At 36.9% G+C, this 25,273-nt stretch overlaps 1 protein-coding gene across 5 annotated transcripts in view; it reads right to left on the bottom strand.

The window, feature by feature from the left end:
* Nucleotides 1–25,273, bottom strand: part of HSD17B4 (hydroxysteroid 17-beta dehydrogenase 4) — a 63,562-nt gene that overhangs the window by 7,513 nt on the left and 30,776 nt on the right. For 3 of the 5 annotated variants that reach the window (XM_074932376.1, XM_074932378.1, XM_074932377.1), the window contains 6 exons: nt 22,284–22,349; nt 11,683–11,752; nt 8,231–8,337; nt 7,844–7,930; nt 5,403–5,499; nt 3,511–3,642 (listed from right to left, as the gene is read on the bottom strand). In XM_074932376.1, the coding sequence (XP_074788477.1) occupies nt 3,511–3,642; nt 5,403–5,499; nt 7,844–7,930; nt 8,231–8,337; nt 11,683–11,752; nt 22,284–22,349 (559 nt within the window). Of the gene's footprint in view, nt 1–3,510; nt 3,650–5,402; nt 5,500–7,843; nt 7,931–8,230; nt 8,338–11,682; nt 11,753–22,283; nt 22,350–25,273 lie in introns of all 5 variants that reach the window. The other 2 variants (XM_074932374.1, XM_074932375.1) reach the window with 1 other exon arrangement.

Genomic DNA, 25,273 nt, shown 5'->3' with positions numbered 1-25,273 from the left:
GTGTAAAGAAGTGCAATTCTACTGACAGAGTTGACTAACATTAACATCTGCAGTAGGTTTGAAACCAGTCAAAATATTGACATGTAATTAAATTAAAGCTATATCAAAGGTAACATCTGACTATCACCTTCAGTTTTAAAGTAAAAATTAATTTCTTAAAGGCTAAAATTTCCTATCATGTACAGAAGCTTCTATTCCATTAACAACAAAAAAAGTCCAGCATTCAAGTCATTAAATGGCATTGTCAGTGTTCCATATTCTAAACTCGCTGTCATCATTCATGTGTATTACAAAAGTCTTGGTGATGACCATGTAAGGATCTGTCAGAAATCTTTTGGGTTATTGACAATTTCTTAACTGCAAAACTGTCCTCCTTTCAATGCAAAGCCACAAACTACTCTCTTCTACCACATTCACCATGCAAAATCGATTATGCTAGCATCTGGTAGAAGAGACAGTACATGATGATGCTCTTGAATACTGAATAATAATGTATGCACACAGGCAAGAGAATTAAGCTGGCAATGGCTTACAAGTCTTGAATGCTTGGCTCTGGAAGGTCTTTTTTTTAATTTTTGTTTGGGATTTTTTAAACGACCAGAATGGCATTTAAAAAAATTCCCAAAATAAAAATTCCATCATGTGGACAAATATATACCTTGTGATTAGAAATCTACCATTAGAGTTAAACAGACACCAATGGTAGTATGCTATTAATCCACATAAGGACAAGCCATGAGAGTTGACACTACAGTTGCTAAAACTGCTGACACTCTGCCAGTGAGTTTATGTAATTGTTTTAATATTTTAACATTAGAATTTATGTTTACGTTATTAATCAGAATTCATTTTTCATTATTTTATTTGAATATTAACCAACTCCTGCTTTCTTCATCCTTTAACTGCTTGAAACTTCAAAGATGCACAAATATATTCAGAAAACCATCAAATGACAGAGATAGTTCTTTGAAAAGCTGATATACAAAGGCAGTACTTGCATACCAATATTCCTTATAAGTAAATATTTTCTACAGATACCCTTCTTGTCACATATTTACTACAGCACAGAGACTACAGTAATTCATAAACACTAGCAACTGTATTGACATCTAAGCTTGAAGGAACTGACCACACTATATGAAAATTCACAGTAACTTTTACAAGAGCTTCTAATAGTAGTCAGCAACAGGAAATGTTTAAAATATTAACTCCTCCAGCCTCCATTCCACAGGGATCTTCATGTAGTTCCAAATTCATATAAAAGTACAGATATTGTTCATTGCAACAGAAGTAGAGGGATCAGAACAAAGAAAAGTTATGTCTATTTAATCCCTTTTAGCTAGAGAAATAAACTTTAGAAGAAGGCATTAACCTTCCTCCCACTGCTTCAGTAGGAAACAGAAGAGAGAACAAGCTTTGTTTGAAAAACAGAAAAGGCTGACTCTTGATTTACTCAAAGCAGGAATTCTCTCTCTCTCTCTCTGGATACAATGGCAGAAACATCCACCTGCTGCCTCTCTAATAAGACTTGGTCTCATGAGGCAGGTTAAGGCCACACTGCTCAGGCCAAGTCTGCTTTCAGCAGTTTGCAGCTTAAGGTCTTCCTAAGTGAGAAATTTCATTCATGTCTTGAACACTTCTCATCAGATTGTCTTCCATTGATTTGTCCCTCCACTCTTTAAGCGTATGTAATACTGAGTTTAGGTGACAAATAAAGCAGTTCCAAAATTAAAAGATGATGATGAATCATGTTGAAGATACTTTTCTGATTGTTTTTATAAGCATGACCATCCATTATTATCATCTAGTTACACACAGAACGATAGACATGACTGATGTAGTGTACAAAGCCATTCTCTAAGAAACACAAGTATCCACTTGGTGTGTTTAGGGTTGAATCTATGCACTTCTTATATCTCTTCAAAACATATAAGCAACAACACAGGGAAGACTTCATAAGCCTTTTATCATTATATTTGGTTCTAAGCATGCCCATCATTTAAGTTATGGAGTGTAAAAGTGGAAGATTGCAGACAGTAGGAATGATTAAGAGCAGTAATGAGTTTTAAGACAGATTTTCTGAGTTGAATTATGCAGTATTTATTCCCCTCTCATTTTGATGTAAAAGTACTCAGCCTGTATAATCTACACAGGTATATTCAAGACATGACTAACTGCAATCTAAGTGGAAATCACGCTTTATGTATCAAAAATTGCTTAAAAGGCAAAACAGATAGAACTATCTTGATCAATTTACATATGATGTTTTCCCTGAAATTCAACAGCAGTCTTGCTACTCAGAATCTCTGCTGGTTAACATTAGGAAAAGAGAAAGTGAAATTTATAGGTTACTAAACTGCTCTATAAATGGAAGAGTGTTTTTTTAAACAAAATAATAATTTACTGGGAACAGACATTGCAAAGATTTAAACAATAGTTTAAAATAGTCACAGTCTATCGGACAAAGCACAATGCAACTTGCTCTGACCCACCAACATGTCAGTCTCTCCCCTCAGTCTGTCAGAAAGGCAGCCCACCTCATTTGTATCTCCCACAAAACTGTCCTGACTGGATCAAACCATTAATATCAATCAAAATGAAGCAGTCTAACTTGACCCCAAGACTTGACTTTCTCCACAAAAAAACAAAGGCCTAAAAGTTACACCCTGACTACAGTTTATTCCTTTGGAAAAACTTTACATTCTGCTAACAGATGACTTAGGACATCTTAGCAGAAAAACCCTGAATAATTCCAAAGACAATGAAATAGATTCAATTACTAAAATTAGACTGCTTTTTACAAAAATACATGTCCTTAGAAAATGAACGCACAGAATTTAAGGTAAGTTTTTCAAGGAAGTAATTTTGCCTCCATCAGACCATTTCACATACTTGTATAAATCACTTCACCAGGAAACAGTTCTGCTCTGACCCATTGCTATTACAAGCTTTAGTCTCTCTTCATCAACCCAGTACCATGTTTAAACAATGAGTAAGCATCGCTATACCTTCACTAAACCTTGATCTCAGAAAATGTGAATGGAAACAAATTGGGCTATATGTTCAGTAAAGTCACAAGAACAATGCAGCAGAAATAAACACTTATTTGTTTTAGATTAGTTAGCATTTACATCACCAGCAGACTAATTACTGTAACACAGCTCCTAGTAGGCTAATTTAGTCTTTTTTTCTAAGTGCAGTGGCAATCCATTCTGCAAAATGTAAACAGAAATGCACTGAAGTTCTAGAGGATGGTTTGCCTATGCCTACATCTAAGTAGGCAAGTTACAGAAGTATGTTCCTAGGAAGTTTAGTAACTGCCATCAAGGAACTTTACCTGACCTCCTCGTCACTTATGCATTCATTATGCATTTAGATTTTTAGGTCCCAGTGAATATTCATCTACCTTACGCTTATTTTCAACATAATCAGTTTAATTAGAATGAGTATAATTAATCTCACTTCATTAAAAAAAATGCATCAGAGCATTATATAAAAGCTACAACTTACTCCACTGCACTGCCTTTTTTCCATCTTTAGTGATGTCCCATTGGAATACGGCATTTACTTTCTTTACCAATTCATTTCCAATCTCTCTTACGCGATGACCAATTTCTTCAAATACAAGGTCACTCTGCAGCCCTGCAGTCTTTAAAAAAAAAAGAGAGTGAGTATGAAGAACTTAAAATAGAAAACTCCATTTAAAAAGTACTAAATATGTCCACTAGTTCAGGCACTGTGTCCAGGAAAGTGTATATTGCAGAATTATTAAATGGAATTGAGACTTCTTCCACCATAAATAATCACCTCGAGCAACTGTCAGCATTAAAGAGTACATTCAAGCAGAAAATGCTTCATGAACTCTTCCTTGAGAATTATTTCAAATCTTGCTTTTGCAGTTTTTGTCATTTGTAACTACAATTTAAGATATTTTTTTATAATTAGGACTCTAAGGGCTTCTAAATTGCCCCTTATTCCCTTTGAAGGAGAACCACTGCCACTTTTTCCATGGTGAATGTCATGTTAGAACACAGAAATGTTTGTAGCGGTACTTTACTTCAACTTGACATGGAGGATGTTCAAAACATACTGAACTATGAACACAAGTCAGAAATCCAGTGTAGACACAATGTGTTTATCATTTAAGAGTGGGATTAGCTACATTTACATTTTCAACTTTTCCAAACATATTATTTTGCAAGCCTTTCATTGTCTTTAACAAATATTTCTACTAGACAAAATGCTACACTAACAAACTGCTCCAGTGACATTGTTCATCTAACTGGAATTGGAGCAAAGAAGGTCTTAAAACTTTACTTGTTCTGCCTGTACACGAGAATGCAATACCCATGCTGCTATCTTCTCACCTCTTTGGTTAAGCCTAACATTTTCCATTATATAACAGAATTCCCAATGACATCTAAATTTGCCAATCTTCACACACTCAGGCTAGTTTCCCCCTGGTGGATATCTGCCTCTGTCAACGCACAACCAGCAAAACCAAACAGGTTCCAGGAATATATCATAAGATTCATATTAACGTCACTATCTCAGTACTTCATAAACTTCAGTGCATTAAAGTTTCATCCTTTGCAAGCAGAAATCAATGGGGAAAAAACATAAGTTTATTAAGGCAATCCACTATGCACCTATGTCTTTTAGACCACATTAAGAACTCAGGACAACCTCAGCATTGCATGTACAATTCTGTCTTTTGTCCAGTACCCAAGGCTTAATGCATGCATGCAGAGGATTTTTTTATAACATATAAAGTGTGGATTGTGTGTTAGGCCTAACCACATGAACAAACAGCTATCAAGAGACTTCTTTCAAAATGATAAAATGACAAAACTGTTCTTGTCTATGAGTATACTGTCTAGTTTTTATTTGTTTTGTTATTCTAATGCCTTCCTGTCACTCCCCCATGTCTCTCTGAAAAGACTGTGAAAGAAAGGTCACACACATCTACAACTTACATAGAGTTTGATCTTCAACAGCTACAAAATAAAATCAAAACGCTCATTTTACAGGTACAGCCGCAAATTACTGGGACTAATTTAAATTGTAAGTTATGCAAGTGCTCAAAACTTGTGGCTCTTAGTGGTTCATGACTCATTTATTTTGTAACATATAGCATGATGCTTATCCTAACAGTTAATTGGCATCAAGCACTTCAAGCTTCATCAGCCATTCTGTGTATCTTAAAACTGTATTTTTCCTCTCAAATAAATCCATGAACCTCTGTATCTGTATCTGTATCTTAAATGTGTGTGTTTCCATCTCCAAACTCATATACTCATTTAAGTACTTCAAGTAAGACCGGTAAGTGAGCTAAATATTTTTTACATGTTTTTCACAGAAATAAAGCCCAACTATGCTGCTTTGCAAGTTAAGACTTCTACTGTTTACCTTCAGAGGCTCCTGAGCAGAAGGCTTATCCAAGGCTGGTACTATATCCACATAGGCCCCTGAAATAGCAGCTTCTCCAGTCTCTTTGACCTGTGGTGAGAGAAAAGGTTATATTAAAGAGGTAATATATTCACAAAAAGTCACAACAGAAGGGCAACCAAGGATTCTTCTTTGTATTTTAAAATCAGAGATGAAGACAAGAGAAAACATAAAAGTTCTGGAGTGGAAAAAAAAACGAACCAAAAAACCCATAAATGTATTCTAGCTTTGAGGCAAGTTAGTATACTATAATTTGCAAACAGCTCTTCAAAGAAAGTAATTATCTTCTTCAGAAATTATACCACAAAATATTGCTGTTTTTCTGTTTCCAAAATGGTAGAAAAACCTTATTTATCTGAAAATTTACTTCCAGTCCATTAACATTAATTCATAAATACCCCTAGTTCCTGTTAATATTAATTCATAAATAGTTCTGAGAAAGACATTGTTCTAAAATGTTTTTCCTTGAGGTAGATATGCAGTTGTCAGGACTTCATCTAGGGAGTATTCACTATCTGCAGGTGCCTTACACTGTAGCTTGCACTAGAAACAATTTTTTAAGCATTGTAAAAACAGAAAGATTACAAGAAGAAAGATGAAAAATACGCAAACAGAAGACAGTCAAAATGATTCACTGACAACGCATATAGAGAGTTATATGATAAATAGCCAAAGCGGAGGAATATCCAGTACCACAGCTTAGCTTACTGCACGGGTGAAATTTGAGTAATTGTTATTATTGAGTCTTTCAATTACTCAAATCATGCCTACCAGCTTGTCATTGGCTGCCACTCCCCTTCAGACAATGCTGAAAGTGGATTTAAACCAGCATATCAGAGTTATACATCTACTTTTAGTTTGACTTGATCAGAGTTTATTTAAAGGAGAAGGATGGCTTTACTTCAGACTAATCTAACAGGAATTGTGCAGAATTCTTTTTCTTGCATAACAGCTGAAACAAAGTGGTTTTCTAGAATCCTGTTAAAAATTGCAATTTCTCTCCGAAAAAAAGTGACTCCATACTTGTGGAAAAACTTGTAGCAAAATCCCCCAAAACTCTACATGCTAGCAATGACTAAACCAAGCACAATAGCAAGTCCAGCCTTTAAACACAACAAAACATCCTACTCTGTTTAGAAATTCCAAAGGGCTTGAAAGCATATAATGAATTTTTTTAACTTACACTGCACACACAAATTCTCAAAAGCAAATACCTGAAATCTAAAAATTCTGTCAGGACTGGGTGGTAGTTACTTTTAAATATAGCTATGCCATCGCCAATACAGTAATCTCCAAAGTTCATATGAGGCAGCAAACTGTCTTGTTTATTACTAGTAAGCAGAGATGGAGAGTTGGCATACAGTTGTTATTGATGTTGTTATTCTGAAATTCGATAGCTGCTAACACTCATCAGGTCTGCAAACAAAATTTACCTCCTTCAGTAAACATTTATTCCACAAAACTGTATTCCTGTGGAAACAGCAATCCTATGTCCTTATGACAACCCTCCTCACTTGATTTTGCCTGCCTAATCCTCCCTGCTGCTGCAGTCACCAATCAATGCTAGCTACATTTTTACAGCGATGGGGTTGCAAAACTTTGGTCAGCCAAAGCAATGTAAATTGCATATGCAGAAACCAACATATACTGACAAATACCAGTAGAAAATCATAGTTTAAGAAAGTGACAGTGTCATAGGATGCTACAACAGAAGCAATGAGAACTTACTTTTCAGCTCTGCATGGAGCATTTTACCCTTAGCTCCCAGCAAGTATCCTACCAAGTGTAGGAGAAGATTACAGGATACCCACACAAAATGCTAAAAGCAATGCCAAAGAAAATAGAATAATGTAAAACCTGGTTTTATAAAAGGGTAAACTCTGTTCTACTGCAGTTACCACGTTCAACTGCTATGAAACTTCCATTCTTAAGTATGTTGTTCTGTGTAGATGCAGCTTAAGTTTAACTGAATTTAAATTTGTACAAGTTTACCTGCAAAAACTATCGAGTTGATTTAAGATAAACAAACGTCAAAAAAAGATGCATATACAAGGTTACGATTAACTGCGGAAAACATGTACAAACTATGCTATGCTGACCTGAGAATGACTGCTTCAACAGCGGACAAACAGAAAATAAAATACAATCAAATGAGTTCTTGTATTATTTAATATAATGGGTGTATTTAGACCTATAAGTATACTGGTATTTTAACTGGAATCTTACTGACACCATAAAATAAGTAAGAATATTTCATTCTATTCACTTAGTTTCTTTACAAAACCACTTTCAGTGGTGTGCTTGATAAGCCATTTTTTTTGCTTCCCCTCACATCCTCAGTCTTTTGGCCAACACATCTTTCTCTAAAGCCACACAATGGTGAGCGTGTTCTGACCTTGGTCTGAAAATGGATTCTGTTTCCTTCCTTCCACATTTCCGTCTGTAAAGTTTGCCCTGGAAAGACTGGTTTTGCAAAGCGAACCTGAAAAAGGAGAAGAAAAATTGAGAGTGTGAACAGATCTGTCGCACATATGTGCAAAGCTTAAAAGCACAGGCTCTACTGGAATGCGATAAAGCAACGAGAAAAATCAGTCAACTACCAATGTAGAAAGCCTAAATATTTAAGTAAACATACCACATAGAGGCAATAAAACATATGCAGCAGAAGTAAAAGGCAGTTAAGACAGTGCAAAAGCCTTTTCGTACCCTGAAGATTTTTTTTTTTTGCACCAAAACCAGAAACATCAAGAAAAAAATAATTGCAAAGAATGAACACACAGACCTTGATCGCCTTGAATCTGTTCACATCATTATTTGCAAACTGCTTCAAAACATTTCTAGCAGCAAACCCAAAGGTGCATAGTCCATGAAGTATAGGCTTCTGAAATCCTATTTCAAAAAGTAACATTTTAGCATTTACAGTATTAGGAGTTTGCATGTTGCTTCTATAAATACCTAAACTTTATTAATAATATTTTCTTCCAATAATGTTGTTAATCCTTTTCCTTTTTAACGTAATATATCTCACTGAAAAAGTGTCTGTTACCATTGATTGTTCCCTCTACTTCGAGGCAAAGGAAAGTGCTCACTGAGAACTAGCACTCCAACACTGCCAATGCTATCTCACAAGCAGAATTAATGCCTGTCTGTAGAGCTGACAAAATGAAAAGTAAGGAGATTGGCTGTTTTAGAATACATGCATAGGCACACCAGATACAGTTACATGGAAGTATGCCTATCAAGGGTAAGAGGCATTGTAATGACTAAAAAGTGGTGATACTAAGATCATTTGATGCTTCCCATTTTTAATTCCTATTCATGGTTGCCAAAACTCTTCTAATACAGTGCACACTTCAGGATTTTTTTTCTTTATTTCAAAGTCGAAAAAAACCTGAAAATCCTTCAGGCATTTTGAACACGTCAAAAAACAACAAAAAAAATTTACAGTGTTTTGTTTATACCAACATCTTTGGTCAGGTTTCCTTGCACTTCTACACTTTGGAGCAGGAGTTGAACCTTGGCAGAGATAATCTTTGTATTAGCACTGAGTATTTTTTCAGTCTTTTCAAAGTCTGACAAAATAAACCTCTGCGAACTGGACTGAGGTTTGCTAAACTGCAACAGTTAAGTTTTAAAGATGCTGCTTGTACTGAGTATGTCCTGATCCTTTAACAGGTTGCTCTGACCTGACAGGGCACATTAACAATAATTGATCACACCTGGATTTGAGACAGGTCTGTCCAGCTTTGGCTCTGAAACCAGTTGCTTTGCCTGGAACTCATCTGACACTCCCAGCTGACAAGAGTCTGTTCTTTCTGAGCTCTAAACAATCCTTACAGCATCTGCACTGCATGAAAAGTTGTCCCAAGGGACAACAGCTGGGAGAAGAAAGCAAAATCAAAGCCAATGAACCAAAAAAGAGGACACAGGAAAAGTCTAGACTGCAGAGAAGCACCAGATGTAGAAGAAGAAGAAACCACCTTCAAGACGGGGACAAAAAAGCTCAATGCTGGGAAAAGTGAGAATTCTGAGACACAGCCCAAAGGTAAGACAAGACTAGCAAGAAGTCTTGGATGAAAAACAGACATTTTGACTCATTCGGTTAGGACAGAACACATGACAGAAGGGCCCGCTTTTAGCGGATCATGAGAATGTTTTCTCACTGTAAATATTTCACTCTGATCATTCTGCCATTTCTTTTCTGTAAAATATTTGAATATGCAAACTTAATTACACTGTCTTTTTTGTATACTGTGCACAGAGTATTTCTGAAAGCACAAGGATACCATGCAGTCCATTTTAAAACATGTTACTGGCATTACTGTAACAATATCAGTATTCAGTATCTATTATACAGAATGTTATAGTGACATTTAGCTCTTTAAAAGCTTAGCGCAATTTACCATGCAAGAACCTAAAACCATTTTCAGAACTCAGAAACTGACAAATATATGTGGTCCTATTCTTCCAGTATTTTCTTTACAACACTAATGCGTAGTCAAAGAAAAATCTGTAAAGCAATCAAGTTACTTTTTATCTAGACCAGAATGAAAACAAAGTAGATGTTGCTTTTACTTTCTAGTATCTCAGAAATACTCAGAAGCTACAGGCATAAAGGCACAAGAATATAAACGGGTGTTTTCATGTAGTGTTTCTCCTCTGAAACATTACCCACAGGAAGGTTTAACAATAATCCTGGAACAACCTGAGTGCATTACACGGAATGCTTTCTCCACTGCATGCTGTTGAGAGCCAGCCAAAGAGAGCATTTACAGAGATTAAAGACAAGAAGGTGTGTGAATATGCCCAAAGAAAAGAGGTTTTGTATAACTAGAAAAAAATATTTGTGGAGTACCTCTACAGTAATTTTCTTTTTTGTTTGAACCAACATTTACTACAGGTATTTGAGTAGGAGACTGCCACAGTTCGAAAATCCAGTGCAGCAGTTTTCTGTTCAGACCAAAAGACTACCTCATCTACAAAATTAATTTCATTTTTCACTAAGTGACAGTGCTCTTTGTCTAAGCAGTTAGATTTCTACTTCTTTCATTAGATCTTTACAGAATTATCATTATTATTTTAAACACTGGGGTTTCAATTATTGATATGTATTTTTCTCCAGCATCTTCAAGTGTAATTGAGAGATTCCATCTAAATATTTATCCAAAAGCATCACCTGAACAAACAAACAGTATGGTTTAATAAACTGTGGGAATCTCTTTATGGACTCTGGTATTTGTTTCTAATTGTTTATTAACACAAGTTTACAGAGAATTATAAAAACAGAGTTAACCAATTAGCATGTGTTTATGAAAGGAGACAATTTGTGGAAGTGTGTTAAGTGTGATCTGAACAAGGAAGCATAGCTTTGCTCTCTTCATCTTGGTAAGAACACCACACAAAGAAACTTCTATATTAAAAAGAAGTCACTGGAAAACTGCTGACCAGTTTTAACAGACCAGTATTTTCCTGTAAAGTTTATGATGATAGTACACATATTCAAGAAAATTTCTTAATTAAGTAAATCAAATTGCTGTCTGCCTAATCACACTATACTACTAGCAAGACCTGAAAAGAACTCTGGAAATATCTTTACAACAGAAATTTAAGAAAAGATACCTTTCTTTATTAATTACATCTCTGCAAAAATCAGTTAATGCAGTCTATGGTCTGTTGCTTTGGCATGTAGCATCACATAAATTAACAAGCTACTGCAGTAGCAAGAGGCACAGTTAAATAATTTTATAGGAAAGAAAGGCTAACTAACTCCCCATCCTTCTGAGATTTTCTGGCATTGAGAAGAATACACAGAAGCATATAAAATTCCACTGACATAATCTCAAAATTATTTAGATGGAATATTTATTTATCAAAGAATTTATGGAATTCCTTCTGAAGATTTTGATGGTCAAGTATTTCTTTCTGATTATGAAACACAGATTGTAAAGACGGGATAGCGGCAACAAATAAGCTCTAAAAGGAAAACTGGGTAGGAGACAAGTTTCCATTGTAGGTAGATTCCAAGCATCATTCCATGTTCCTCCAAGAAGCAGCTCTTTAAAGTGAAGCGTCATGCAGAACTTTGAAGACATCTAATGGTGACTCTAAGAGCAGCTATAAAAAAGCACGCTTTTTTCCCAGCTTGTTAAAGACATACAAAGTGAAAAAAAGATTATAAATACATTTACATCATACATCATCCAAGTATTAATACAATGCTATCCCTCAGCTCACCTCCAAGAGCAGCAAAACTTGGATCAATATGTAAAAAATTCCAATCCCCACTCAGCCGATATAAGGCAGCCTGCAAAAACAGACAAAGGAAAATGGGAGACTTAGCTATGCTTGGCAGAAACGAGTAGGAGTCACTCAAAAACCTCTGACAGATTAACAAATTTACCACAATCTATTTTACTAGTCCTTAGATAACATACTCTACAACAAAGCAGGTAAACCAGAAATTAAGTATTATTGTGTAGACAAACTGCCAAGGCACCAGGGAAACGTGCCAAGAACTGTGTGTGGTGTCTTGGTACATAAGAAAATAATGCAACAGCTTAACGGGAGGTAAAAACAACCTACTTTACTGACATAGAGATCCACCTTCACTAAAATTTGGCAACAGTGAAGTAATGCATTTTCTAGAATCTGTCCATGGGTTCTTTAGCTTGAAGTGTAATTTTCAAGAGCCTTCTCCCATGACAGATTAATCCATAACTTTAAAAAAAACCCACACCCAAAAGGTGGTGTGGTGGTTTTTTTTTTTTTTAAAACACACTCTGTGCTTTTTTGACATTTGATTCATCTTACACAGATTAGAAATACCCTTATCCTTCCCTTTTAAGAGTAACACGATTGATTATCAAGTGTATTAATTATACACTTCTCTTTTAGCTGCTTCATGAGTAGCTGTTCCCAATATTAAAAGCAAACAAAACTCCAAAGTAACACGCCTTTTTAGAAGACTTTTGCTTCATGTTAAATATTCTCTTTCACTAGTAAAAATACAGAAATACAGATTTATTGTATTGTATATAGTGTGATGTGAATAAACCTGAGAAATTATGAAGAATATGCCTACTGTAGTTCAGTCTCTTGTCTTTGTGTGGCCTGAGCATTTTCATTATCAAATCTTAGATTTGCTTTATGTGTACATTGGACAGCAGTCCATAATACAGGAGGGATGACACACGAGGCTGTGCATCTTTCTGGACTAAAAACTTACCTCTTGGTCATCAGATTCCAGTGAAATCCAGTGACTGATTGTGGAGCACTCTCTAGTACGATATTCCCAAAAGTACAGAGAAAATCAGTACATGACATTAACTAACACTAGTGAGGTTTTCAAGAATTTAGTAGTTTTCTATGATGGCATACACAAATTGAACACAAATTTAATTGAAAAGAGCTTTTAAACTGAAACACAAAGCTCTAACTCTCTCTTATTTGCCCTGGTAGCCTTCATCAATACAGCAAATGTTGTGAGTCTCAGTTATAGTGGCATGCAGATGACATGTCACCACTTTTGTGTGAGAATCAGATACATGCACTAAAAACACCAAGAAGAAAATCCTAAAGTGCACCATAGTTTAAGTACACAAATCTTAGAAAAGCAAGTACTAAGCTAGTACTTCTCCATGGCTCCTTACACTGTTTTTTACTTTTTGAAACACTTCTCCTTTTGAAAAGACATATCGGTAAGATAGCATCAGTGGATCTGAAATTTCTATCTGTAATTCTACTTTCACCCAAACCACATATTTATTATAACTTTTAAAAAAATTATCTTCTAAACGATCCTCTTTCCTTTCTTAGGAAAACAGTAAAGACTGGAAATTTCATACTAATGTAAGACTGTATTTCAGATGGGTAAGAGTTTGACCGTCCAATACAAACAAAGGAGAGGGCAAATACTTCGCTGAAGGAACAGATAACCTGAAATTAATCTTACAGCATCACCAAGAAGTAGAAATAGGTAAGATATCTCACCTGGTGAGAAGAATAAAGTCAAGATCTCCTGAAGGCAGTATCCGCCAGAGCCAGAACTCTTTATCTAGCAATCTACAAACCAAATCAAGTCCAAAAGAGCAAGCCAAATGGACTGCCAAGTGATCCTATGCCACAGGGGACACCCAAGGAGCGTGTGGGAAAATACACAGTGCAGGTTAAAGGTGGGACAGGAAAGCAAACTGTTTACTCTCTACTATACCACTAAGGCAGCCGGAGTGAAGTGATGAGCAGGAAGGGACAACTGGAAACAGGCTAAGAATTACCATCCATGGAAAGCACCTGCTCCCCTCCCTTACTGTTCTCTCTTACCTCAATTCTCACAAAAATAGAAGAAAAAAGGGGAACTAAGACTGCCACCACACACCCACTCACACACATAAACCCACCGCAGATGAGATTCAGGAAGAACATGCACATGCTGCTTTTCTGACTTGCTGTGTCTGCACTTATCTCCACTCCTGAGTAGTTGTTGAAACTATGTTTTCACTGTGAAAAAGTAGAGATGAGCAGCTTTGATGTATCACCAACTTCTTTGCTAAGAGCTGTCTAAGGCCTTAATGCCACCAATATCAAAGTTACAACACTACAAAAAAGACTTTTAGTGAGGAACAGACCCTGAATTCCTTTTTTTTTTTTTTTAAATAAAACCTGACAACTTAAAGAGAGTTGCTTTTGACAGAATTCTACAAAGTAGAGTATCATTGTTCAATACTGAAGTTTTCTGTTAAGAGCGTGTAAAATCTAACAGCAAATTGCCACTCTTGAGAACAAGAAAATAAAGATTGCTGGATGTGAAAAAATTAAATAACTAAATGACTTCTAAACTAAATTAAAATTCTAAGGTCACACTTTCATTCTTCCATTAATTTGAATTTTTATAAAAGCTGTCAGGAGGTTATGTTCATGAAGGGGCTGTTATAATAAATTTTAATTCAAACTAAGTAACAGTTAGTTTTAGTTCTGGAAAATTCTATCTATGTCTGATAAAAAAAGACATATTTTTGTTTTAAGCTCAAATCTCAAATCTAGCTATGCAGCTGTTGTTTACTAAAGCTGTAATAAGAACTAGCTATTTATTTGGGATGATAAGCCCTACTTGGGAGACAACACTTCTACCAAATGCTTTTCAAAATTAATGTAGTAAAAATGCTTGTGCTTTCCTAACAAAACAAATGTAGCATTTAAGAAATCATTAAGTTCAGAGAATTAAATGTGATTAATCTATTTAATTAAAAGTCTGACATATGAATATGGAAGACAATATTTGTCTTTTTGTACTCTGAACAACTCAAAAGTGGCACTGCGCACACCTCTAGAAAACACATAGGCTGAACTGAACAAAACAGTTCCACAGCAGGTTATTTCAGATTCAGCGCAGCCAAGTCAGGTCTGCCAACAAACTTCATTTACCATGTCTTTGGCATTACTTCATTATATAATTACATTCGACAAGTGAACAGAACTGTTTAAAGCCTTGTTGATTCTACTTTCTGTATTCCTCAAATAATGACATTTCCTGAAGACTTGAGTGAAAGCATTTTATTTTTTTTTTTAAAAAAAGTGATGCATCCTTGGAGGATGACAAAAGTCAACCGATGAGGGGCATTAGATTGAAGTCAGTCATAATATGGTTAGACTGTTCTCCAATTAATAACACAAACTGTCAAGTCTCATTTCCTAACAATTTAAGAGTTCTGACAGACCATAAAAGAAAAGGCGATATCCAACCTGTTTGTGCCAATTTTTCAGTCTTACCTGCAGAATGCAATAAAGGTCAGTGGTAAAGTTAACAAAAAAGGAAGCTAACCATCTGTATATTTTCCTTTCTAACTGGGGAGAAAAAGGGTTCTGCCCAAGAGCTATTCTTACCAAGTATATCTGCATATATGTATACACACACGTGTACATCTGTGTGTGTACAGAACTTATGTAACAGCTTATTTAAGTAAGATCAAGCAGTCAATCTCACGACAAAAAAACAGCCACAAATCTCATCTACACATTTTAGTGAGCTCTGATTTACATTAAGAACAATTAACGTTTCCGGTTAAACTGGCAGTGCTGATGCTACAAGGGCTCAATTTAGCACAGTACTTAAGTAATTCATTGTACTTAAAATTAAGCAGGTACTCTGATTATCTCAGATCCTCATTTGCCATATCTTCTTTTTTAATTAATTATCTCTGGAAGGGTAAGGAGATATATTAGGAAAAAGCAACTGGTAGAAATCAACACATAGAAAGATAGAAGGGTTTAGATGTTCCTCCACATAACGAACTATTTTTCTCAAAGCAGAATATGGGGAAAATAAACAAAACAGAATTTCTTCCTTACATCTAATCTACATCTAGTCTCCTTCAGTTTAAAGCCATTGCCTCTCATCCTCTACAATCCCTGATAAAGAGCCCCTCCCCATCTTGCCCACAGCCCCCTTTAAGTACTGGAAGGCCACTATCAGGTCTTCCTGGAGGCTTCTCTTCTCCAGGCTGAACAACCCCAACTCTCTTAATCTATCCTCACAGGGGAGGTGCTCCATCCCTCTGATCATCTTTGTGGCCTCCTCTGGACCCACTTGAGCAGATCCATGTCATTCTTATGTTGGGAGCCCCAGAGTTGGACACAGTACTTCAGGCAGGGTCTCACAAGAGCAGAGTAGAGGGGGACAATCACCTCCCTTGACCTGCTGGCCCAGGATATGGTTAGCTTTCTGGGCTGTAAGCACACATTGCTGGCTCATGCCCAACTTTTCATCCACTAATACCCCACAAGTCCTCCTCTGCAGTGCTTTTCTCAATCCACTCATTGCCCAGTCTGTATTTGTGCTTGGGATTGCCCTGACCCATGTGCAGGACCTTGCACTTAGCCTTGTTAAACTTCATGAGGTTTGCATGAGCCCACCTCTCAAGCCTGTCCAGGTCCCTCTGGAAGGGACATCCCTTCCATCCAGCATGTCAACTGCACCACGCAGCTTGGTGTTGTTGACAAACTTGCTGAGGGTGCACACAGTCCCATTTTCATGTAGCCGAAGATGTTAAACAGTGTCGCTCCCAACACTGACCCCTGAGGAACACCACTTGTCACTGCTCTGCACTTGGGCACTGCGCAATTGACTGCAAAGCAACTCTTGGAATGCAACCATCCAGTCAATTCTTTATCCACTGAGTGGTCCATCCATCAAGTCCATGTATCTCCAATCTAGAGACAAGGATGTCATGTGGGACCATGTCAAATGCTTTGCACAAGTCCAGTTAGATGACATCAGTGGCTCCTCCCTTATCTACCGACGTTGAAACCCCATTGTAGAAGGCCACCAAATTTGACAGGAACAATCTGCCCTTAGTGAAGCCAGTGTGGCTGGCACCAACCACCTCCTTATTTTAATCTGTTTAAAATAAGCATAAAATCTCTCCAAGAAAACAAACAAACTGGAAATAACCAACTTTTTTTTTCCTCTATATAATGTTAACAATTACTTCTTCTATCTAGGCATATGTTCTCAAAACACACATTTAAAATTAAAACACAAATGAAATCTGTGTAGAACACAAGATGACTTTCCACAGGTAACTATCCACATCCCAGCTACACAGAAACTTGTAAGGGTCTTATCATACAGTCCTCAAAAGTAAAGCACTGTCCCATAGTACTCAACCTGTTGACAAAATGCAAAAAATGCAGTAGGTTTTAGTTTAATAATTCATTAGGCTATTAACTGTTTCCCACGCACATCTTTCCTTCCAAGATGTCTTTTTAAAGTTTTTATTGCAAAGTCCACTCTTCTATAACAAACTAGATTTGTCCATAATTGTCTTCACAATTATTTCCAGTTACATTAAGAACTCCAGTTTTAGCTGAACTTGACACAGTGAAAAACTAAACTCAGGTAGCTAGAGGACAGCAGTATGAGCAAGAGGACTGCAGAATTGAGAATGACTCAGAAAGATAAGGATACTCCTGCAGTCCTAGTCACAGGATACTGATGACACTACTTGAAACATAGCACATGCCAAATATTTTCTCCTCTTTCAGAGAAAATGGAAAAGAACAGTATTTTAGAAAAAACCCAAACCACTAAAAAGCAGCAGTTTTCTTCACACCTCGATCTATAGCTGCAACAGAATGCTTTACATAGCTTGTATATTTTAAATCCTATCAGGTTAGTCCAGGTGTGAATTTAAGGAATCTCTCTAAAAGTCTCTGAATGAGTAAAATGAGTGAAATCATTATATTGCTAAACTTTTTTCCTTTTTTTTTTTAATATTGCTCACTGTATCACATTCTCAAAAATCACCACTGGCTATTACATTTCACTCCTTTAAAAACTCTCTGTACAATTAAAATGCCTCAAACATCTATAAACATGCTTACATTGCAGACTCAAAACTGTAAGACTGCAGAAAAGGACGTAACTGTCAGCAGCACAAACCAATTTCAGCTCTCCAATTTAACATCTGAAGGCCAAATTCTTCAAAGTATATCACATTTCTGAAGTACACCACAGAAGTTTGAAACACAGCTTCTATGAATTTCAATTTCAGTCTGTGATGCTCAGATACCCTCCTGCTAGTCTGACTCCCAAATTTAATCTTGTAAATTCCATTGTGTCATCCTCTCCTGTCAGTTATTGACTAAGGCGAAGCTATGTCTGAGTACTCTAAGATACCTGGGTTACAGTTGCCCACAGACAATAAGAATTTTATGGACAAAGCAAAAAAAATACATTGTCGAAGAACTGCAGCTCCAGCCAGTCACTAACCATGAGATCACTATCCTCTCATTACTCCTTCTTGGAACATAACTTCTTGCAATACATGAAAACTGACTTCCTTCACTATCTCAGCTCATGCATAGAGCCCTCTCTTTGCCTGCAGAAGGAGTTATTGAAGGAGAGAAAACACACCATTCATGACTGCATGGCTGAAAACTGTATCATAAAGTGTTGAACACAAAGGGGATTAAGACTACAAACACAGCGAGCTTTATTTGGAATTTTTATCTTTTTAGAGACTTTGCAACATATAAAACATTACTGTAGTTTTCCAAATAAAAGCAACTTGAAAATGACAGGATATGAAAAAGCTGTTCCTCCAAGAGTTATCAGTTTCAGTTTCATCAGTTCTAAGAAGGAATTTAAAAATTTTTTGAAAGCATGGACAGCCAGTTTTCCTGAGCCTGGAAACCACAGAACAGAAGTATCATGATACCCAAGTTGCATGGAAAAGCACCTCTGGCAGAAATTCTCATGTGATAGCTCACATGACACTGCTTTGCAGAGACTTACAGGAGGCAGAGTTGCACGTACACATGTGGTCCCAAAGCATGGTAAGCTGAGACACCATGTTTTTTAAAATCTATCTTTTCTAACTCTTTGTCACATCTATTTCTCCCTCTCAGTGTAAGTAACAATTAACACAGTCAGAATTAAAAGTAGGAGAATGCTTTAGTGAAATATATGATACTGTTACAAAGAGAATTTTTCAACTGGCAACAGTTTCTTAAAATTATTAGACATTTCATTGAAATGAGCTGACATTAGCAAAATCTTGGAAGTCCTGCAAACTCCACATGTTACAGCTTTATTTTTTTCCATATAGGCAAACAGGACAGGTAGCTTTCAGAAGAGAGTGGAAGAAAAAACCAGAACAGTAAAGCTGAAACAACTTCTCAAAAAATTCCATTTTATGAGCTACTGTTACACTGTTTATGCATTGTCACAACATTGTGTATTCTGAATATTAATTCCTGTGTTTGAAGCTAGATAACAGTTTATTTCTTGGGAGGCAACCTGCACAATATCAGAATGTTGCAATTTTTTCCACAAGCAAACAACAAAAACCCCACAGAAATGCCCTCAACAAACTCAAGACTCCATATCTGTTTCCTTTCTCAAGAGACCTGTATCACTTGGACATCTTAAATATCTACTGCAGCTTATTTTGTGTGTCATAAGAAAACAAATTCCCAAGAAATCGACACATTTAGGAAGGGAATGAAAAGAAAACTCCAGAGACAAAACTGTCCAGAGATACAGGTCATTCACTGCCTGTGATTCTTAGTTGCATTAGGAACCATTCAGCAAAATCTGTTTGATTAATTTAAGGCCCTGGTTCAAAAACCGGAAGGACAAGAGTAGCTTGGTGATACTGAAGCTCTGTAAACTACATTATACATTCCCTGCAGGGCTGAAATTGAATGATTAATTTCTTGCTAAGTGGCTAATAGTCAAAACACCCTCTAGACTTCTTGATCTTCCATCAAAAAGTCTATTTTATTCAAAAGATTTATGGCAGTATATCTAGTAAATGATAGCTCAGAGAGAGAACAAGGTAGAAAAACACCACAGCACATGCACATCTCTACAGGGCAAGATGGAAAAAAACCATCACCTAGTTCTTTGTGGAAAAATTCACAAAGAGAAGAAATATTTTCTGTTCTTCTTCAGCAGCATGCAAATTTTAAGCCTTAAAGCCTTTTAGAAGGTCATACACTCCTAAGTTTTTCTTAACCATTTTTCATCTTTAAGCAGCTTACACCATGATACTGCAACTCATCCATAAGCACTAGGTGGTGTTTAAAGAAATTCTCAGGAATGGGTACAGATTTGAGAGAGATAAACATTCATTATACTACCTGCTATTAGTCTTTGATACCACTAATCAGAAGGATTAGCTTGTTCTGTCAATGGTCACTGACACAACACAACCATTTTTCAAGGAACTGTAGGTGGCTGTACCCTCCACTCTGCTGAACATGGTGAAGGACAAAAATGGTTACTAGCCCTCTGTTCTCAGCATCCTCTTCACTAAGCAGCACTTCTTCCTGTCTGAAAACATGTAAAAAACATTCTTCCTCTTGGAAAAAACTTAACTCAGTGTAGCTGAGTTAGAACTGAATATAACTTTCAAGATAATCACAGTCATTGACTTAAGCAAAAGGTAGGAGTCATCACTGTAAATATTTTTAAAATATGCATGATGGTCTTCTTACCAGGAAGTTTACTACATGATCATGCTATGAAAAGTTAAGGGGCAAAAATGCTAATTACAAAGAGCAGTTCAGCCACATAATCGTGCTACCACAAAAACTGAGAGGTGAATGTCACAACTAGCACTGGAAATTAATACAGTTCGTTATCTCAAATGCCATCTGCAAACTGACTCCTTCTGTCCCATACTCTATACTAATTCAACAGCTGAATGGCAACAGCCAACATCATCTTCATTTAAATACTAAGAAAAAAAAATTTCAGAAATTTCAATGCAATTTGTGTGCCAGCTTCCATTTTCAAAAAGATTTTAGGCAGTTATGTGTCATTCCACAGACACATAAATGTAAGATCTTGAAAACATTTCCCCAAGCTGTCCTTCACATGAAAGTCTGTATTCCTGCCCATAAAGTTTCCAAGTTCTACACATTCCTCCTCCTGTACACAGGCATCATCACTTAAGCACAGATGCTACTGAATAATTCGGCACATAAGCCTTCTTGTGATTCTCAAGGCTGTGGCTCCTGCAAGATCTAATTGGAGAGGAATTCTCTTTATAAACCTACCTGTCAGAGTAGATCTTAAAATAAAACAAGTGTGGAGGCTACTCTGTGCCACTTCCTTTACTTCCAAAAATCAATTTTGCAGTAGCAGTTTCCCAACTTCTGCATTACAGGGTCACTACCATCCTCTTTTAACTCATGAACTTAGCATTTTATACACAGTAACAGTTCCAGACATAAGAGTTTAAGGCTCAAAAATTAAGATTACTGTATGACAAGGGGATCACGTCATCTGAAAATTGATGGACCTGGAATTCCAATATAATCATGCAGAGGAGAATCCAAACTAGGGTTCCAACACTCAGAGTAAATACTTTTAACTATTGGGGCATTAGGGTTGCTGTAACTTATCTATTGAAGTGCCAGCTGCTAGAGAGGACCTTCTACTACATTTAACCACCTCCCAGGAACAAAGAACTCTCTCACTGTTCCCTGCTCCTTGCTCACCTTGTCAACTTTCAATGAAGACTGTTTAGAAGAATTAGACATCTGTACCTCCTAGACCTATGCTGTGCATTTTAATCAGCTGCATGAGACTTAAATTTAATCACTCCAGATATAATCAAAGGCTAAGCACAAATCCCACACAGTTGTTTTTTTTTTTTTACCACAGTTCAGCTGATGTTCAACAATAATTGCACCTCCAAAAGCTACAGCCTCCTGCCATACCTAAATTGCTTTTGAAAATACTACTCAGTGTCCTAATACTTGTAGCTCCAGATATTCCTGTCTTATTTTGACCTGTGTATGTTTACCTGCAGAGGAGGATGTATTTATTTACTCAGGTCTTTGCCTATAGAAAGTAGATGCCTGTGAACCAGTGAGACTGTGGACAGATGGAAACATACCTGGCCAGATAACTGTCAATATTTCAGGTTTCCCTGACTACTAGTACAGAAATTTAACTTCTTCAAAACTATGAACTTTAAGAACTTTCTTTTTTGGTCATGATGTGTTGCTTACACCATTTATTGTAATTTCATAGATTCTGAACTACTTTTTTTTAAACTACAACAGAATACAAATGTTCATCTCCTCCTCCTATGTAGAATTTTGTAATAAATGATTATAAAATTGCATCAGCCTTATGAAAAGAATGTTTTAGATAAAATACTGATATAACATAACCTAGCACAAATTTTAGCCTCACATTAGACAAAGAAATATACACACAGAAATATATAAATACCTGAGGTGTACTAGAAAATTTGAACTATTAGTGAATATCACATCAGACTCCTTTCTGTAAACAAAACCTAGAGCACACAAAACTTTACCTGATCAGCTGTTGTGACATCAGAAATTACAGCATCAGGGGGTCTCTCGGGTGGATTCACCGTTACCTAAAGCAAAAGTAGTAGTGTTAGTATTTCACTGCAAAAATTTTTTATCCACACTATGCTAGAATATGTCAAGTATGTCTAAAAAGAAACAGCATTTACAAAGCTGTTAAGGTTCCTCCTACCCTTTCTACATTTACAGACAAATAGAAAAATTTATTTAGACCAGAGACCTTATCAAGGTTAGCTTTACAAAGATAGCTATCCTGAGGCATCAGATCTGGCTAAGAGTTACACATTATAGTTGATCAGTTTGATTATATTTATTCTGAACTATTCAAAAAAGCTCAAGCAAGAATTATTCACTCAGAAAAAATCGTTATCTCATAGAACATTAGTGTTTTGGAACACAGAAACAAAAATTAGTCTTCTAAAATAACAGTTTAAAAAGCACAATGGAGTACCAAATTATTTACTACCTCACTCGGGGACTACCTCATTTTTGGCCTTTATAAGCTGCCAGTTAGAACATCACTTAACATGCTTTCAAAACAAGAATGGCTTGCCAATCTATTTCCAGTTGGTTTAGAGAAACTCAGCCTGACCTACCCAGCCATTAAGATGCTAAAACTAGCCAACATATGAATAATTAAGGAAACCTCTCTCCCACTAGGGCAAGAAAACCCCAATTTAAGAGGAAAGACATGACTTACACAACATGCTGCTTATGATAGACCTTAACTTGGAAACTTGTTCTCCTCAGTTTGCAGATACAAAATGCGTAAAGTGACAAAAAGACACAATATAAAGTACGTCTGATCAGCCTGGGATTTCTTTTTGGCACAAAGGAACATGGAAGTCTTTAATCAGGAAGGTTTGCAAAGACAAAGCAGGAAAATTTATCATTTGAAACTGGCCTCTTGCATGCAGAGGCCTCTGCTGAATTTGCTATCACTGTGTTGTCTTAACCAGACTACACCTTGTTTTCTCCTGTCACAAGAAGGACTGCTGCCTGAAACAGGTACTCTTTATATTTTAAAATGTAAAATTATTTATACAGCATTCTAATATGTCACTAGAGCAAAGAGGTTGCAGTTGCCTGAAGTGCAGTGTTTAACTAAAAAGTGTCAAAACACTACACTGGACTCACTAATGCTGCCACTATAAATTAGCAATGCTTCCTCTGAACCACTATTTTCTTTACATATACTATTGTTAAGATCTAATAAAAGAATAACTAAGGTTTCCATCAAAGACCTTCATACACTGTCTGTACAGCAATATTCTGTGAATTTTTTATACTACACAGATATTTTTCCCATTTCTCTCTGAAGCACCAGGCATTTCAAAATTTGATTTGTGAAGTTACATATGGGAAAAATTCTATATAACTGATACAGATTTAAGACAAAAAGCTTGTAAGTTGACATCCAAAAATCCCAAAGAACATTATTTACAGTATTACAGATGTAGAAAATCTAGGTATTTCATTACAAATTTTAAAAAATAGTGAGTTTAAAATAGCCTCTATTCAATTATTTATTACTGTAGTGCCTCGAGGCAGTAGTTCACATTAACAACTTTTGGTCACAGGTGGGACTACCCTTAAACACAGTACCGAAGGAGATAACAGTTAAATGCCATGTACCTGAACAGCTACTTCATGCATTTGGACACATGACACTGTCTGTCATTTGCTTACTCACCCAAAATGCAGGAGTTCCGCTCCACTGGAAGTGAGAAACTATAATGCTATTACTCTTTTCCTCTTTACACTTTCCAAACCTGTTTCACGCAAATGTGTAGATTTATAAAGAGCTACACCTAGAGTTCTATTCTAAAACTGCACTTTCAAACCTAACAACACACATTTGAGTACTTCTCAGTTTTTTACTAAGCTCATCTTTTTCTAGAGCAACATCTTGCAATACTGACATATGATCATAACTAGCTGCAAAAATTTAACACATGAAGAACAAGTTACTAAACACAAACACTCTATGTATACATTCCCACAAAATGATTACTAAGAATCAATTTATTTTTAAATATAAATCACCCCTTTAAAAAGAAATGTCATGCCTTGAGCTCAGAGGGCAACTGAGTAGGATGAAGCCACTCGCTCCCCCTTCCCCCTGCCCCAGAGCTGAGAAGGAGGAACTAAAGGAAAAGGACCAGGAAACTGAGGAGGACAGGGAGGGATGACCTCATTCTTTAAGACACAGGCGAAAGACAGACTCATTAGGGGAAGAGAAAAAGAACATAAATGTAATACAGACAGTAGCAACCCCACTTAACAGACACAGCAGGACTTGAGAGGCATTACCACATCTTGAAAACACCTTACCCATATCCCTCCCTTCTTCCTAGGCTCAGCTTTGCTCCCCATTTCTCTACTTCCCCCTCCACAGCTGCACAGGGGACAGGGAATGGGAGGTGCAGTCGGCCCTGACACTTCTTCCACCTCGAGGAGAAGGAAACTTCTGGCATTCTTCCTGTTCCAGCGCACTCCCCCTCTCATGAGACAGTACTCCACAAACTAACTCCAACATGAGTCACAGGAGTCCCACCCCAACATGAGTCCCATGGGCACGTGGGTCACCTCCACATGTTGCAATCCCCCCAACTACAACAGCGGGGGCTACTTCCCATGGGGTCCCAGCCTTCTTTGGGCACAGTCACCTGCTCCAGTGTGGGGCCCCCCACAGGCTGCAAGTCACCATGTGCTCCACCGTGGACCTCCATGGTGGCAGGGGGGCAGCCCTGCCGTCTCACCATGGGCTGCAGGGGAGCCTCTGCTCCAGCATGCCTTCCCCCCTTCTTCCTTCTTCCACCGACCTCGGTGTTCATGCAGGTGTTCTCCTCACAACTCCTCCTCACAAAACCCCCAAGTCCTCTCAGGTTCCCCTTCTTAAATATGTTATTGCTGAGGACGCAGCTAATTGGCTCAGCCTTGGCCAGACACAGGTCTGACCTGGAGCCACGGG

The sequence above is a fragment of the Athene noctua genome, chromosome Z, assembly GCF_965140245.1.
Source record: "Athene noctua chromosome Z, bAthNoc1.hap1.1, whole genome shotgun sequence".
NCBI classification, from domain to species: Eukaryota; Metazoa; Chordata; class Aves; order Strigiformes; family Strigidae; genus Athene; species Athene noctua.
Note: the sequence above shows the minus strand (reverse complement) of the source record. Positions and strands in the feature narration are given on the sequence as shown.